This window comes from Lonchura striata, chromosome 6, assembly GCF_046129695.1.
Source record: "Lonchura striata isolate bLonStr1 chromosome 6, bLonStr1.mat, whole genome shotgun sequence".
NCBI classification, from domain to species: Eukaryota; Metazoa; Chordata; class Aves; order Passeriformes; family Estrildidae; genus Lonchura; species Lonchura striata.
Window position 1 is genome coordinate 32873390 of NC_134608.1, and position 18488 is coordinate 32891877.

General features: G+C 40.8%; 2 protein-coding genes across 2 annotated transcripts in view; one reads left to right on the forward strand and one right to left on the reverse strand.

Annotated features, from left to right (window-relative positions):
* Positions 1 to 11294, forward strand: VTI1B (vesicle transport through interaction with t-SNAREs 1B). Its single transcript, XM_021537044.3, has 6 exons — positions 1 to 153; positions 4544 to 4602; positions 6183 to 6374; positions 7720 to 7893; positions 9840 to 9901; positions 10930 to 11294. The coding sequence occupies exons 1-6, from the start codon at positions 39 to 41 to the stop codon at positions 11024 to 11026; spliced, it is 699 nt and encodes a 232-aa protein (XP_021392719.1). The 5' UTR covers positions 1 to 38; the 3' UTR covers positions 11027 to 11294.
* Positions 11295 to 18488, reverse strand: part of ARG2 (arginase 2) — a 20318-nt gene continuing 13124 nt past the window's right edge. Inside the window, exons 4-8 of the mRNA XM_021537043.2 lie at positions 17743 to 17902; positions 14113 to 14207; positions 13882 to 13986; positions 12488 to 12624; positions 11295 to 11624 (exon numbers count right to left, since the gene is read on the reverse strand). Coding sequence (XP_021392718.1) covers positions 11419 to 11624; positions 12488 to 12624; positions 13882 to 13986; positions 14113 to 14207; positions 17743 to 17902 — 703 coding nt within the window. The 3' untranslated portion in view covers positions 11295 to 11418. The remainder of the gene's footprint in view (positions 11625 to 12487; positions 12625 to 13881; positions 13987 to 14112; positions 14208 to 17742; positions 17903 to 18488) is intronic.

Consider the following 18488-nt stretch of genomic DNA (forward strand, 5'->3'; position numbering starts at 1 on the left):
GGAAGCGCCTGCCGGGGCAGGGCCGGGGGCGCGGGGCCATGGCGGGCCGCGGGGCCGCGTCCTCGGAGCAGCTGGAGCGGCTGCACGAGATCTTCCGCGGGCTGCACGGAGACCTGCGGGGCGTCCCCGAGCGGCTGCGGGGCAGTGCGGCCGGTGAGGCGGGCAGGGGGAGTGGGCGTTCCTCGAGGCACGGGCGGGGCCGCCGCGGCCGGCTGCGGGGCTGTGGCGGGAGCGTTCGGGTGCTTCTCGTCAGACAGGCGCGTTTGAGCAGCGGGGAGGGCAGCGTCCCGTCAGGACTCTGTGTGGGGGGCTTTGCGGTTCTAGGGGCTGGGGACGTCGCTCCTGGTAGGCGCTCGCTGGGAGGAGGCGGGTGGCGCTGCCCTGTGTCGTTCTCAGCTGCTGCCATGTCCTGGTGGCCTTGCAGGTGTGTGGCTTCGCTCCACTGGAGCTCCTCGGCTCTGGCAAATTTCAACTCCGCTGGCAAGCGCTGCCGTGCTAGGCTCACGGCATCCGTCTCTGAGGAGGAGCCCTTCTTTGGACGCTCTTTCATGCTGTTTCTGTTTGAACTGGAGTATAGCCTGGAGAACAGGAGGCTCAGGGGTGACCCCCTCACTCTCCACACCACTGAAAGGAGGCTGCAGCCGTGGGGCTCGGCCTCTTCTCGCAGGCAACCAGTGACAGGACAAGGGGACACAGACCTGAGCTGCACCAGGAGAGGTTAAAGTTGGACATTAGGAAGAATTTCTTCACAGAAAGCATGATTAGACATTGGAATGAGCTGCCCAGGGAGGTGGTGGAGTTTAAGGAGGTGTTTAAGGAAAGACTGGATGTGGCACTCAGTGCCATGGTCCAGTTGACAGCGTAATGTTAGGTCAGGTTGGACTCAATGACTGCAAAGGTCTTTTCCAGCTAAATTGATTCTATAACAACTGCAGTGCTTTGGGGGTTTGGGGTTCTTGTCCCCCCTTTTTTTAATTTGCTATGTTGGATTCACAATTAAAACCTCATTGGCAGAAATAGAAGCAGTTTTTATTGGCAGAACTTCCCAGAAACGTCTGTAGATTTGTTGGAGAATGTTTGCATTTGAAATGATTGTTTTAAAAGTCTGGTTTATGCAGTATGTACTCAGAAAATATTGAAAACCTATCACTCTAGCCACACTAAGTTGTATTAGAAGCACAACCTGTTTTCACCGGTATTCTTTATAGCACACCACTGGTAACATGCTCTCACAGAGCAGTCCTCTGTAAGGATCTGTGCTTCTGATGCAATCTTGATACTTGGCAGCGTTCTGAGAACCAGAAAGGGAAGCAATGTGACAAGGAGAATTTTGCCAGTGTCACTGAATGCCTCTGATTGAACCCTTCCTATGGGAAATGTAATCTGTGGCTGTTACGAGCTGCTGTAGTTCAGCTCAGGTTTTCTACCCCAGTGATGAGCAAGGACTGTCAGTCACGTTCTCCTGCAGTGTTCATTCTCCCGCAATTGATCAGTTTTGTGTAAAATCATAAGAACACTTTGTTCAGAACATACCAGTCTGCACTAGATAACACAGAGCACGAAGGGCTCTGTTTCTTACCTGACTTTCTGTTTAATGAGTTAAGTTCAGGGTCACAGTCCTTGGCATCAGCATTTTCAGGAAGTTTGGTACAAGAAAGGTGTTGAAACCCACAAATGACAATTTGCAAACCTGACTTAATTTCACTAGTGGTCAACAAGGATAAAAAGCTTAAAAGAAGCAATATGTTTTCTGGTAGAAATCCTTATTTCTCTATAGAAATGAGCATGATCAGTTTCTTGGTGAAGTGAAACCAAGTCTGCTTGACACTGTGGTAGTTATGAGCAGTGAATTCTGAGATGTGGGTTTAAATGGAGTATTTACAGGCAACTATTTTTGTGATACTTGGGATTTTTTTTTCAAGAGATTGCAAATAATTGCACATTGACTTTTTTAGACAAGCTACAGAATTTTAAGACAACTGTTCTATTCTTTACTTTTTTTTTTTTTTTTTCCTGCAAAAATCTTGGCACTATCTTTTAAAGTGTTTCTAAGAGAGTTTAAGATTTAGGAATTTGTCATTCCACTGTCCTGATGTTCGTTCTTTGCTTCTTGTACTTAGGAGGAGGGGAGTATATATTAATTTTTTGAGTTATTTGATCCCAAAATATTCAGAAGGTGATAAAAGAGACCTTGGAATACTCTTTTAAGGCAATTCACATGCTCCAAGAGCAACACAGAACCTATAGTCCTTGGGATGTCTTTGAGGGGCAGAGGTTTGGAAATGCTGTTTCATTCTATATAAACAAGATGACAAATTCCTAATTCTAGAAACACCCTTTTTTTCCCCATCCAAATTGGTAAGAAGGGGAAGCAGCCTGGATAAGTTTAAAATAATGTATTTTCCTCTCCATGAATTCACTTAGCTATACTTTCCAACTGAATCTCTTTCTAAGTGTCTGGAAATAAGTTAGTTTAATGTTGATGAGCATGTGGGTGATGCTGCTGTGGCACAGGCACTGCTGCTGCATTTTAGAGTTCTGTCCTTGTGCTTTGAGTTGTGGTTCAATGCAGAGCGACACCAAGTGAATCTCTCGGTATATTTTGGTGTTTCTGGATACCAGCCAGATACAGCAGAATGTTTTCAAGCCACATTGCTGGATTTCTTGTTAGCCTGTAGACAAAAAGGTCTCAAGCTGCTTGGTTTACCTAAACCATTCCATGATTCTATGCCTTTTGGAAGCTGGCATTTCTTTGGCTGCCAGCTTATAAGTGCAGCATCTTATTATTCTGAATAGGAGAAATAAAGCAAGGAAATGCTGCATTTCCAGATCTCTGATGGGTTTCCATTACTTTGAGACAACAAAGTGGGTTTAAGAGGGCACTGCTTGAATCAGATTAGTGAAATAACCTGAATGAAACAAATTACTGACTTCCAAAGGCTGTTTTTCCAGAGTTCATGTCCATGGTTTCATTTGTAACCCAGCTACACAAACAATGGCATCAGCACAAATGTATATGATGCAAATCATGGAGGAAGTTGAGGAGAGTGTATTTAAGAACCTCTTAAGTCAGCATTTCCTGCTGAATAAATTGGGATGTGAAACTGTATTTCCTGGTGCCAGCTGATGTGTAATATATTAGTTATGATGTAGCTTAGTCTGTAATAATTCTATGTGCTGTGTGAGACCACAGCTACTTCTTTAGATGATGGGTTTTAGTTCTGTCTTAAGTTCTCTACAGTTCAGATTCTGGTCTTAATTGGAATTTGAACTGAGAAGGAAAGTCTACAGCTTAGACATGTTGTATATGTGAGAGGAGCTATATACCAGTGTTCTGAACACTTCAAGTTTTTTCCTATCTTCTGTTGAGATCTCAGTGGTTTAAAAGCTACCTCTTATGCAGAGGACTGTTCTTACCAAAATGCATTAGCAAGTGAGTTTTATTTTATTGTGATGATATTTTTATAATTTTATATGTACTTTTGTCTTTAATCAAATGAATTGGAGGAGTTTTACCAAGATGGCAGCCTGCATTTTCTGCTGCCTAGAATTTTGTTTAAGACTGAATAACACTCTTTTGAAAGGTGAATTAAGCTAGGTGCATAATTATCAGATTTCTGCTAGAATTTGGTTTTGTTTGCAGTACTCTATCACAGTCCTCTGGTCATCTTCAGTGCTTTTGCAAAAGATTGCAGAAATGTGTTTTTGCTCAGTTGAGATACGGAAAGTTTCAGATTTAGACTTTCATTGATGGTGGATGTTAGATATGTTAGTTTTTTTAACACATGAAAAATACATGCCTTAAGATTTTGTTTAAAAATAGAGTAACAGCAGTGAAACCCATTCTTTGGTCTCCAAAGCCCTAGGTACACAGATCTGGGTAAATTACTGTCTCAAACAACTAAAATGTCTAGTGTTGTTGGCCTATTCAAACAACTCGTGTCATACCACAAGAGGGAAGCATTTGGGCTTTAGTTTGTGAACCTGAGGTGATACCTTGGTGGCATCTTTTATCTCAGAGAATTCTGGAATGCTTATCCTGTGTACTTAGGTACTTCATGACCATAGGAATGAAGAGTGCCAGATCTGCCAGGACCTTCAGATCTGACTTGAAAATGTAGATTGACCTGATGTTCTGTTCAAATCCAAGTTACAGTTTCAACCTTCAGTAATCTTGCTAAGTGTTTCCAATGTATTTATGAGCTCTTTATTAATGTGTCTTCTTTGCTGTTCTTTCACACTAAATGTTTTTCAACACGCAGTTCTGTCAGTGGACATTGAAGGTCAGAAAAATATTTGAAAAATTACTTCTTTTGTCTACCAGAGGTAGTGTTCAGCATTTGGAAGAGTGATTTCTGCTCTCTTGCCCCACTGCCATCTGAAAAGTTGTTGTAAGAACAAGCTGTTCCCATTTGAGATAAATTTTGACCTGGTGTTCTGCAGCCAGCCATCTGTGGCAGCTTCCTTGTTTTTAATGGATTGAGTTGGAGTTCTGTTGTCATTTCTCTATAATTTATCTGACATACTGCTTTGACTTTTCTAGAGGAGAAGAAAAAACTGGTTCGAGAATTCGATGAGAAGCAGCGTGAAGCCAATGAGACGGTGAGTGTGAGGCTTCTGGCATTCCTCATGGTTGAAAAACTGCTGCCTTAAAAAGGACAGTGCTTACAAATGTTAGTTTTTTATGGATCCTGTTCTGGCAGGCAGGAGTTTAATTTTTTTACTGTTTGACGATTGATCAGGCGTGTCTGTGTTTGCTAAGACTGTTGTGTATACTTATATATGCATACATAAATTTAGACCCATATTCTTATGTGTTTTTGAGGGTTTTAAAATGCTCAGTTTTGATTACTGCCTTCACTTTGTTGAAAAAAGTAGAATGGTGGAGGTGCAATTAAAATTGCTAGAGGTTTTAGGGCAGGCATGTAGAGAATCTGCTGCCTGGGGTTTTTTATTGCCCTATTGTCTGTTTTCATGTTGGTTTGATCTTTCTGTAGTAATGTATAGGCCTGCTGGACAGCAGGTGATATAGAACAGCACCAGAAAAGCTATGTGACTCGTCTTCTAAAGCAAGACATTATGGATTAAGCTTTCTTTTCATATTTCAGTGTGCAGTTTGTTAGGTTGTTTTTTTAGTCACAGCTGAACATGATGCTTTATTCCCCTAACTTACTGGGGTTAATTGACTGGTACCTCTAGGTGATGTATGAGATGTGGAGCTCCTACTGTGAGAACTCATGTTGGCATACAGCTTTAAGCATTTTGAATTTGTTGCAACTGTCACTAGAAGTTGATGTGAAAATTCATGCATCCAGAATCTCTTGGCTTGCAGATTGTAACTCTAGTTGCCAAGCCTAGATATTCTGAGCATGACTTTAGTGCTGTGCCTACCCATGCAATAGATCTGAATGAGGAGATGGCTGAGGTACTTAACATCTTGTTTACCTCAGTCTTCAATGGTAATCTCTTTTCCCAAATCTCTTGGGTTAGTGGACTGCCATGCCAGCACAGTGGAAGCAAATTCCTTCCTTTAGGGGATGGCCAGGTTCATGACCACATGAAAAACCTGAATGTACATATATCTATGGGACTTGATGGGATGCATCCCAGAGTCCTGAGGGAATTGGCTGCTGTAGTTGCTAAACCATTGTCCATGGCATTTGAAAAAGTCATAACAGTCAGTCCCAGTGATGCCCCACCCTGTTATCAGGGTGATGTCCCTGAATGCCCCATCCCTGGAAGTATTCAAGGACAGTATTCAACCTGGTCTAGTGGCAGGTGTCCTTATCCATGGCAGGGGTGTTGGAACAAGGTGGTCTTTAAGGTCTCTTCCAACCCAAACCATCCTATGATTCTGTCGCTGTTGCACAGATATAATAAAAGGTGATACTCATCCTATAAATTCTTAAACTATAAGAAAGTGAGAATTGCAAATTTTGAAATTTAGAGTGATATTTTAGGGAAAAAAAATCAAGTGTTTATTGAGACATTGTGTATCTGAAAATGCACATGGGCTCAACAGCATTGGGTACCATAGTGTACTCAATACTAGATGGGGTGTGGGGTTTAAGGTTATCCCCCTCAGCCACTCCAACACAAACATGTGAATCCCTTCATCTGGTGCTGAGTTTTGAGTATACCGCTGCTGCTAAGAAGAGATTTGGTGCTTTCTTTTGTTAAAGCTGCGGGAAATGGAGGAAGAACTGAAGTACGCTCCTATACCTTTCCGCAACCAAATGATGAGCAAAATCCGAGCCTACAGAAGAGATCTGTCCATGTTCCAGAGGGAGATGAGAAGCACAGATTTGGGATTGGGCCGTGGAAACCAAGGCGATACGAAATATGGAATCTTTGCCACAGAAAATGAACAGAGTGTAAGGATTAGATGTAAATTTTATTTAGGTGTGCTGTGACTGTGCAAAAGCAGTATCCCAGACGCATTGTTTACAGTGTTTCTACTTTAAGCCACCTCTGTGCTTTTATAACTCCCTGTATATCTCTCTACATGTAACATGAATATCTCAGGGAGGAGAAAGAACACCTGGAACTCAGAGGAGAGCTTTTCTGTTCTAAAACAAAGATAGGAATATAATCAAAATGGAACTCCTTGAAAGCCATGCGGTTAGTAATTTACACAACATTCTGTACCAAAACTCTTTGTTTAATCATTCCACAGGTTTGGTTTCCCTTCCTAAAGAAGGGAAAACACAGAAGTGATGCTACTTATTGAAAAAAAAGTTAACTTAGCTAGTTCTAATCTCCAAAACTTACAAAATGTGAGTCGTGCATTGTATAGGTTCTTCGGTAGAATTATCTTTTAAGCAATCTTAGTGTAAATAATTTCAAGAAAATATAAGGATTTTTCCTCTAGCACTTTTTTCACTATGGTTTTGCTGCTACAATGCAAAAAGTACACCAATTTCTTGTTTACCAGATAGGCTTAGCGATATCTGAGCTAGTGAGACTGAATCTCCTTATTGTCTTCAAAGTGCTGTCATGTGTACAGAAAGTTCATGGAGGTGGGCTTTTTGGTTTTTTTTGCCTTAGATGAGGAGGGGTTCTTTGCTTAGTATTTCCTTCTGCTGTAGCTTGGGAAATTTTTGCATTTGATTCCTCTTGACTGATTACACTAAAACCTGAGAGCAGGATGATAGATTAGACTTTCTGAAGCTTAAGAAAACATTTTATTTTGAGCTACTGTCTGACCCCAAGGTCAGCAAACATTCCTTATCCTCTAGACCAGGCTACTGGCATGAAAAGAGGATCTTTGTTACTTAGCAGTCCATCTGTTAGTGCTGTTTGTTCCTAATCCTTTTGACTGTAAACTCTTAAAGATTTCCTGGGCAACCAGCTGTGAAGTCGAAAATAAGGCTGACTTTAGATGTGAATGGAAGTAAAAGTTAGCATCTGGAAAAGAAAGGTACTATTTTCATGTAAATGTTCTTTGATGGAAAAGTAAATTGTTACAAAGACAGATTTTTGGAACTGTTTTAAGTCTTCAGTGCTGTATCCTTTTTAGAGATTTAACCAGATTTGGTCATAATCTTACAAGGTGAACAAGGCTCAGCCAAAATTAACTGAGCTGCATCAGTTAAGATAGGAAGTATGTACAGCTAATACAAATATATGGCCTATGGAGTCACATTCTAACTTTTTAATGTTACAAGCCCAATACTTCTGTCTTTGTGCTTTAATAGTTAAGCACCCATTATTTTTCAGACTAACCTGCAGTCACAGAGGGTGCTGCTTCTCCAGGGCACAGACAGTCTGAACCGAGCCAGCGAGAGCATCGAGCGCTCGCACCGAATCGCGGCCGAAACCGATCAGATTGGCACGGATATCATCGAGGAACTCGGGGAGCAGCGGGAGCAGCTGGAACGCACCAAGAGCAGGGTAAGCAGGAAACTGGGAATTGTTTTGAAACAACCTGATGTTACTTAGTAGGAACTGTATGCCAGTAATTACTCTCAGGGACCTTCCTAGGCATAGTCATCCGATTGGATATCTCTACAGACCAAATTCAGGCTGCCACAATTTCTACTTGTTCTCATAAAAGAAAAATAATTACTGTAGAAGGGTCCAAAGCATGGTAGTCAAATGTCTGCTGCTGTGTCTGTGCAAGATGGGAGATTAGACCTATAGATATGCTAGAAAAAATAGCATTACTGAAAAAGTTACAGATTAGAAAATTGTTAAGGATTTGCCTTGTGAATAGATTACTAGTTAAAGTTGAAAGATTTTGGAAGCAGTTAGCAAGTTTTTGTAATGAAATTAAATGTAGTAGAAGAGGATTAATTACTAGCTCTCCAGTATTTGCAGAGAGGGGGAAGATGTCAGACAATATGTTTATTCCTCATCCTTGGTTCAAGAAGCTCTGCTTCTGCTGTGAAAGCTTCAAAAACTAGTTTACTTGTTTTGTTTACACACATATGCAAAACTGACAATTTGATTTTTGAACTAACAAACTGTTGGGATTTTCTGTGTGTGCAAGGGATCCCAAGTGTAAAGCTTTTAGGTGAGTGACTTCATGGGACACCGAGTTTGGCAAATAAGCCACTCAGCCAAAACAAAAACCATACCCTTGATTTTGGGAGTTCTTTCTACTCATTGCAAGAAATCCTGTAGCTTTTTTGTTTAAGTAGTTCGGTAATTTCAGTCAGAATTTGATTTGTCCTGTTCCAAAATTTGGCCTAGAAAGCAGGATAGGAAATTGATCTTAAGATTTGTGGGTATAGTTTTTGTCCTTTAGCTAATAAAAAATACACCCTTCAGGTGTCACAGTCTGTCAACAGATAGTTCACAGAAGCATAGAATTGTTTAGGTTGGAAAAGGCCTCAAAGATCATTGAGTCCAACTGTTAACCCATCACTGCTGTGTTCATCACTAAACAGGGTCTGTGCCTTATATTGTGAGCCTCTTTAGCAATGAATTGTGGAATTGTGTGAACCACACATTCCAACTGGAAGCAAACTTTCTTCGTACTTGTTCTTTCATAGTGAAGATTGGAAATCTACTAAGTTCTGAATGGATTTGATAGTTTTCTTCCCAGCTTTGTCCAGCACATCTCAGTGCAAAGAAACACAGAAGCAGTTTTGTAGTTGAGGGCAATATGTTAAACTACAGAGAAATTGTTCAGGCAGGTGTGATAGAAGTGACCTGGCTTACCCTTCATTTCCCTAGAATGTTTGGAAGTAGAATAATGAAATCTTACCTGGAGACCAGTGGCCATGTATCATGAATCATGTCTGTGGAGCAAAACCTTTTTTAGTTTTCTAAAACCTCACTTCATTTCATGTTTCTTAATAGCTGGCTGGATATGCTGGGCAGTTCATTTCTGGGCAATACAAAGCTGAAATGGATTATCCATTAACAGCTCAGAGCTTGTACCCACTGGGTCACTTAGACCTCTGAGTGCAACACAGTTCTTTCTTTGATAGAACTTGAGCAGCATTTCAAACACTTTGCTATGCACAAGGGTGAACACATCTATCACTTTCTTCTGGTGTTAACAGAAATTAAACTTAATGGAAGAAATTAATACCACTTTTCTGATATTTGTATATTAATTAAAGAGGCAGAAAGTGGTCTCAAATTGCATATCTTTGTATGTATCTAAGGGAAAGTATACACAAAAATCTTAATTTCTCTTTAGAAAAGAGGTAATGCTTCCAGCTGGTATTCTGGGTAGAAAACAATGTTGTGTCTCAATTTTGAAAGTACATGGTCATCCTTGGTTCTGTAATTCATTGCAGCATTTCAACACCAGCTGCTTTCACGTGCATCTTTCCAGAGTTGATGTGTGCTTGTTTAACTGACAAGTAACTTCTGTCTCTCCTCAGTTGGTGAATACAAGTGAGAACTTGAGCAAGAGTCGCAAGATTCTACGCTCGATGTCTCGGAGGTGAGTGGTGTGACTGACAGCAGCATGGAGCATTGGTGCCTGCTGTATTTAGGGGGAAAAATAGAATGTCAGCTGGGACTGCAGGGAGGTTTTAGGGAATGTATAAACAGACTGTGTGCCCACATGCAGATGTTAATTTGTATGTTTTCCTCTCTGGTAATTGCTTAATGGAGTAGAGGCTGTTGAACAGCACTGAATGTGTGGGGTTTGGTCAAGATGATGTGAGGTCTTTAACCATCCAAACCATGGTGAGGACAAAAGCAAGTTACAGTGACCTGCTCATGGTGCCTTCAGATCCCACTCATTCAGGTTGGGAAAAGCTGTGCCATAAATCACTGCAGCATTTGGCAAGTTAGATGCCTGATGACACAGAGAAATCTGCTTAGCCCACACCAGTGCCCTAGAGCAGTTAGTCCTAGGCTGGCCCGTGAGACAGTCTGAGCCTAACCATGTACTATTTTGATGGCTAAAACCTTGACTTCTTAAGTGGATTTGCAGTTCAGCTACATTGTTTAATTAGCCTTAAAAACACAGTTCATAGATTGTATTCCCAGCAGGTATTCATCTCCTCACAACCTTTCCTTTATGCCCATTGCTAAAGGAAGTTGTGATAACTGTCCAGTTTTCAGTAGTAAAAGTACTTTATTATTTTGGGATTTTAGTTTTCCTTCAACAACATAGTTCCAAGTAAAAGCACCACAGTGAGGGTTTTTTAGCACAGGACTTCAGGTATTGTTTTCCTCTTTGCTTAAGTGAAGGAGTAGGCACAAATAGAGCAATGATCTGCCTTCTGTGGGGCAGGGGAAGAGGAACAGAACTACTACTGCTGAAATAGGAAATTCAATCAGGATTTCCAGGAAAACATGAGTAGTGAACTATTGAGTTTGGCCCTTTCTGCTTGTTAAGAGCTTTTTGAAAAGCAGTGTGGGCTCGCTGAAACAGGGAAGGTAAGATGGTGATCTGGATCTAGAATCTGCTTTCATAAACAAGCTGAAAAAAAACCTTGGATTTCTATTTTTTATCTCTAGAATAACCACAAATAAGTTGCTGCTGTCAATTATCATCATCCTGGAACTGGCCATCCTAGGAGGTGTGGTGTACTTCAAGTTCTTTCGCAAGAAATGAACCTTCATGACCAAGATGAGCTTTTCCACTGATGAGGAACAGGATGGGCTATCTGCTCCCTTTGACTGTCTGAAGGTTGAACTGAATCATGAGACAGCACATTCAACTGAAACTGTACTGACACTTGAAAGACAGAGAATGGGAGTAAAAAGAAACAGGCTTGAACTACTGGTAAGATTAATAAGAAGGTAATAAATATTTTATTCTGTCATTTTGTATATACTTAACTAAATGAATAAATCTTGCTATGTAATAAAGTAGCCACTGATCAATGGAAAAAGCTAGTTTATTTAAAAATTGGGACATTAACAGTATTTGCCAAGTGTTGACAATCTATCCACTCAAGTGCCTCAGCAGAGCTCTGTATTGTCCAATATATCCAACATGGATTCTTAAATCCTCACTTGCTCTTCACTGTCAGATTCATCTGGAGAGCTGGGTGTTGGGAGTTCATCAAAAGCGATGTGTGCTCCTTCCCTTGTCTGCCCAAAGCACGTTGCTATCACATCGACTGCAAGGTGAGCAGTTGCTTTCACTGCCTCTTGAGAAGCTCCGAGCAGGGGATTGACTTCAACCATGTCTACAGCTGAAAGCATTCCTGTGAAAACGATTTGCAGCTTTGTTACTCTGACAAAGGGTACAGTCTTGCAAGGTTTTGTTTATTCAGCCTTTTATTCATTGTAGCAAGTCTGGTATTTGGGTTTGTGACCTGCTCTACCCCTTAGACAAGTAAGATTGGCTCTTGAGGGATGAAGTTTGTTCTCAGATGTAAATTTGTGTTTTTAATTTGGTTTTTCCTTATGTCATCACTACCTCACTCATTTGTGCTTTCAACATTCAAGAAGAATGTTTGATGTTCCATACACATTTATGAGAGGAACATTTTTTCTCCTAGTCCAAATATGAGGGGTTATAAAATAGTCTCTCTTCATATTCTTTTCCATCCTGTTCATGAATATATAGACTATTGTCTGGTTGGGATTTTTTTAACCTTCTTTTACTGCAAATAATACTGTTAAAACATATTAAATAAAAACTTGATGGTAATAAGATGAAAAGTCCTCATATATTGAATCAACTGCAGTATATTTTTTGAAAGCTTGATTTGTTGGTCTTGAATCCTAGAATGGAACTTCAAACTATTTAAGAGTGTTTGCACCCATTTTTTATTCTAGATGCCCATTTTCACATCTCACCTCATGTGTTTAGGATTAAGGAACAGTATTACACATTTTTGACATTAATTGTTAACATATTGTGTATTTTCTTTTGCTAAGCTGAAATTGTTGGTGGTTAAGATGCTTCCAACACCAAGGTAATTGCCCAGTCACAGGACTTCTTTCAGGCATCTTTGCTTTGGCTACTCTTACTATCTATTTCTACCAGAAAAACATAACCAGTATGAACTCTGGGTAGTTTGTCCTGTCCTTGCTTAGCCCCGTACTGCTGGTCAGCTCCTACCTGTGTTGTGTATTTCCTCTGTGAGGTACATTCCTTCTCTGTAAGTTAATCCACCTAGAACAGGAGTCCCCGTTGCTGGAGCCAGTGAGGGTTCAAAAGCATCAATGTCAAAACTCAAGTGAATTGGTCTCTGTCTCCTGAGACAGAATAAAACAAGAAAAGCAATCTTAGAGCCTTGAATTTTTTTCTATGTGCATTCCTTACTGTCTAGGCTAATCAGCAAAGTAGCATCAAGCTCCTTGAACCATGTCTCATATACATTAAAAAAACATCTACTCAGTGAGGATTTGGTTGAAGATAAGTACTTCAGTTTACACCATCTTAACTGGTATTTGCCATCTTAGTGGAATGAGTTAGAGAAGTGTATGATACAATTCAGCCTTTTCTCCTTTTGTACAGAAAGCTAGGGTGAAGGCTGAAACACTGATGTGCATGGCAGCTAGGATGGAGGAAGCACTGAGCTCAAGGATTTCACTGACAGTTCATCAAGATGAGCATTTTTCAGGTCAATACTTAAAGGTATATCCAAACCGTGCCATGCAGCCTAGCTGCTGAAGTAGTAAAAAATAGTCTCAAAACTAAAATGTTAGTTACTTACTATATCATCTGCCAGCTGATGACAGCTTATTAAAGTGGACACTGCTTGTCACTCACATGAATTATTTAAGTGGCAAACTGCATACTTCCAACTTACTGCAGATGCTCAGTAAGGAAAAGTATCTGGATTACCATTTTCTTTACTTGGCACAGCTGCATCTAGGAAGGGTGAGCACACCTTTAGAATACAGCAGCATGCAGCACAGGTTCTAATCTGTGGGAGAGGTTACCATTTCTAAGTGACCCTCTCCCAGCTCCTGGTATGATTTGCTCCCTGACCTGGTTCCCCAAACTTGAACAAGGGTCTCAAAGGTGGCAGTAGTGAACTGCAGTAAGAAAGTGGTTAAAGTGAACTTTACCAGCCTCACTGGCACTGGCAGCTGCCATCAGGACATTGTGTGTGAGCAGTCCAAAAAGGAAGCCATTAAATGCTTCCACCTCCCATACCAACAGCTCATTTCAAGTTACTATCAAGTTGCTGTATGTATTTTTAAAAGGATAATTTGTATCCTGCACTCTGAGTTGATTCAAACATCTTGTCAGACTGCAGAAAATGCAGAATTACTTAACAGAACCAAATAGTATAAAACAGAGCCACAGCTGTAGTGAGTCGTAACCTGTCTCAGCCATCTACAAACACCATGAAATGGTTCCAGTGCTGAGACTTCCCTAAATACTGGACACTGGCACAGTTCTGTACAGCCCCCCCTTACAGTAAGTGACCTTCACTTATTAAATAACTTTCAGGAAAGCATATGTTCAACAAGAGTAGTTTAAATTAGATAATGGTTTGTTACCTGCCCATCAGTTGTTCAAAGGTTCTTTCCATAACTTTCTGAATTCCAAGGCGATCGATATCCCTCATGGAAAAATACTGGATGTCAAAGTTCTTCAAAATATAGCTGTGAAAATATTTTTTTATAAACAATCATTATTGGTTTAAGCTGAAATCTAGCAACTCTTATGGATGTGATTTCAAGCTTATTATTTCAGCTTTTACAAAAATTGTTTAATCTAAACAAACTTACTACTCAGCAGGATCCACATCCCTCAAACCAATGTACACAATGTCAGATGCTGAAAGGCAGGGCTTTAGCCAGGAAAAGCCAGGAAGTTGTGGTACCTGCAAGCAAAGGTTTGGTATTAGGTCAGTTTAATGACATACTTAACAAAATGCTTCCCTGAAAACGTTGTATTGATTTATAGCATCCTCTCTTCCTCTAAATAGATAAACTTCTGCACTTGAGGGTTTGGCTGATGTAATCAGTCCTTACTTTCATTCCTATGTTCAACTCGGGTAAAGCGATATGACTTTATCCGAGTTGAATGTTAATGGATTAAGTTTTTAAGTCTTCTACATTTTCCAGTTTGAAGAGGAGCAGGACTAAAGAGCCTGAATCCACAAGCAATAGGTAATTTGCATCAGTGAGTGTAAAGAGGAATGCTTACCAGATACCCAGATGTAAATCACTTACCCAGGGCACTTAATGGGGATGCTCTGTAATTTACCCAGGGCACTTAATGGGGATGCTCTGTAATTTACCCAGGGCACTTAATGGGGATGCTCTGTAATTTACCCAGGGCACTTAATGGGGATGCTCTGTAATTTACCCAGTACATTCATTGTGCTTAGGTGGAAGAATGAAAACCAAGGCAGCTGTATCTTTGTAGGAGAACTTCCAAAAGTCATGCAAACTTACAAAAACAATATTAAAGATGGATAAATTCAAAGTGGGAAGTTGAAAAAAAGAAAAATAAGAGAGGGGGGGAAAAGCAGGGCAAGAAGTTGGGCCTCCACAGTGGGCTACATCATGCTGGCTTTTGATGCAGAATTGAAGAGAGTAGGTAGGTCTAGGACAGCAACTGAAAGATTATGAGGTCCTCATTTCAGCTTTGGTAATTAAGTAGTCATGATATGGAATTATAAGACCTTTCAGTTAGTTCTAATATCTACTAATAATACTAAGACCTTTCAGTTAGTTCTAATATCTACTAATTTTAAGAGTGATTTAAATTAACTCAAATTTCTCTTCTTCCCAGCTCTGAAAATGGCTACAGCCAACACAGCTGTCAAGCAGTTAGAAGGTTTTGTTTCTGTCTTAGACTTCTCAATTACTAATTATTCTAATTACAATATTGGATGTTTTTAAAGGTGAACACACCCATAGCTATATTTAATTACATTAGGTTAAATTAGCACAAATTATAAAATATTTGCTACTCTAGGACAATGACCTGAAACTTCTTTGGTCATAAATTAAGAAGAGGGATAAATGAATTGGAGACCACTAGAAATTTCAGGTTTCAAAAGTGAATTATGCAAAATCATCATCACCACATCATCACAAACTGAGCATAGTAATGATAACATTGTCAGATACTCTCTAGGATTAATGATTTAGTAAATTTAATACTACAATTTCAATTACACCTCTTTGTAAATAAATAAAATTCAATGTATTAACTGCCTTTGACAGGTTCTTTGCTTTGTTACAATGGAAAAAGAGTTGCTGATAGTAAAGCCAGAGGCACAGGCATTTTCATGGGAGGGTATTAATAGCAGTTAGTGAGTTTAGAAGGTTCCAGGAGCCCTGAAGCAGTCAGAAAAGGAGGATGATAATTTTCTTTTGTCCCATTATCAACTCAGCTGCTGTACTAGATGAGTGTAAGAGGGTGAGCCATATGTACTTCTGCACACATAATGGTTTGCTCCTGAGACTCAGAGGGGTATTAGCTGGAAAGACCATTGTCAAAGGCACATTCTGCTACTGCTGAAGAGCTGTTTAATAATTCATACTGTTGTGGAAGCCTTGTGGTACCAGCAGGTCTCACATTAGTTTTTCCCGCTCTAAACAAGAATACAATAGGATAAGAAAGCCCCCCTGAGTGAGTGCACACACCTGTTTGTGCACTTGCACAGCCAGGCCTTGTGTGAGCTGCTTCTGCAGAGGCATCCAGACTGCTGGAACTGAGGTGGGCTTGTGACAAGATCCCATAACCATCACCATGCCTGAGTAGCTTGCCACTAAGCATAGGCTAATCTTATTCTGTCTTCACTACTGCTCCTTGCAAGAAAGGCCTGCTCTCCCACTGACCCCAGAAAGCTTATAGGTATTCTTTTAGCATGTCAAAAAATCCCAATAATTGTAAAAAATTACTGCTTTTCTATGCTGCTCAAGAACTGGAACTCAGCAGACCAGTATCTCCTCCTTCCTCAGCTATCGGAGAACTTTAGTTTTGTTTTCACCAAGCCATACACTGTTCACCTTAGGTGAGCTCTAAAATCAACAAAATTCTCTTCTCTTCTTATCTCCCTTTAGAAAGTGTGTACAGTTTCAAAAAGGAAAAAAAAAATCACCCTCTTTAACTTATGGGCAAAAAAGTAGAAATACAGTAACCTTTTATATTATCTTTTCATGTTCAGAGCGTGTTCCAAAAAGCCCCATTAGTTTTGCATTGCTTTGGGAATTCTAACACATTTGTAGAGACCGCATAAGAATGTCTAGAAAGAGTAAAGCACCATATGATTCTGTTGACTTGTGGATGGAAATAATTCAAAGGAATTTGCAGGAAGAAAAGCAGAAGAGCTTTATGAGATGACTGCAGTATTGCCATGCTGAACAGGAACTGATGCAGTGGTATCTTCAGTATCCATACAGATTTAAACGTGCTTGTTCTTGCTTGGAAAGGGTATACTTCCTGCAACACAGCACCCCAAATTTGTCAGAGAAATGAGAAAATTAGGAGTAAATATGCAGGATGCCAAAATGCAGTCAGCTTTTCTGCAGCTCCAGCATCCATTCTCAAGATGCAGTTGCTGATCCTGCTCTTACTCTCCAGCCTAAGCTTCAGCAGAAGCAGATTGTTGTATCAAAGTTCCTACTGCAGAGGCCTCAGCTGTTCACTGCACAGGTGCTGCAGGTCCCTGCACAGCTAAGCCAGGCAGGGGACGTAAGCCTTAGGTCAGCCTACTGTTCAGTACCTTGACAGCAGCAAAAACAGGCCATGCACATTCCATGTGCCCCAGGAAACAGCTCTTTTTGATAATTTTACCTCTTACCAACAAAAAGGCTCTCTCTTTAAAAGCTCACTGCAAGCAGTTACAGCTGTTTTGATTTGTAATATTTACAGTGGAGCCCATAGCAGAGCAGGAGAGATCACAGAGGAACAGCCCTTGTCAGGCCCCAAAACACAGAAGAGCCAAACGAAGCAGCATGTGAGGCATGCAGGAACCAGCTGTTCCTGGAGGTGAGCTCAGCTGGGCTCTCACAGGCTGGGCTCAGGGGAGGTTCCTGCTCAGCTGGTAGCAGTGGCAACAGCCCACTACTCAGCCTGGGCAACAATGCCACTCAATGACTCAGGAGCAGCAGCACAGTCAGCTGCTCTGTGCAGCTCACTGTGTAGCCCATGAGGGTGCAAACACAAAGAAAAGCTTTTTCTCATTGGTGTCTCTAAGTGTGTCTGTGTTTACCTGTGTCTGTTGCACTTGAATGTATGTGTGCATGTATATGCATATGTACATACACAGTAATACATATTTTTCCTTGTACTCCAATAGAGAAGTTCTGCATTTGCAGCAGGTAAAAAAGAACCTTACATCAGCAATGGTGCAATGCTCTGAGGTTGCCATGTAGGATAACTACAATCAGGATACTCACTTTATCTTGAAGTTCCCTTAGGAGAAATGAGAGAGGTTGTCCATGGAGGCTTCCAGACCGAGTTGTGAGAGGTGTGTTGATATCAGCATGTGCATCCACCCAGATCACCCCGAGGTGTGGGCACTGCCTTGCATGGCCACTGATAGATCCAAGTGCCAAGCTGGAAGTATAGTAACAAAGTCTTTAGTCACCATTTCTCCTTCAGAACAACTACAAGGACAATGGGGAGTCCCTCATCTTCAGTCAGCCATGTCATTACATTTCCACACATCAGACATCTGTGACAAAAAAGGGAGAATCCCATACAAACTGCATGGCATGCCACTGCTGTGATTCCAAGAGGCCAAGTAACTACTTCACCTGTTCTAGGTCCAAATGCTCTGGAAAATCTAGCCTTTCTTTATTCTACTCATGACACCTTCCCCCACTATTTCTTTCTACATACCCTACCATCTTCAACCAATTCTCAGACCAAAGGTTAGTGTAAAAGAGGAAAAAGATTCATGTTGTAAGATCTATTGCAAAATTGTTTCTGTGGAGGCATTACAAATCTATCCTAAGAGATGATGGGCAAAAGAGACACGTCACTAAACATTCAGCAATAAAGAAACTGAGCAGTTCCTCTGAAGGAACTTGATGGCACAAACTTTCCCAAAGAGGAAAACCTCAGTTGTGTGTCTACACAACTGATCACAGACCCATCTGGAACTAAGCAGTACTGTCTGAGAAGGTCAGGTTCTTGTAGC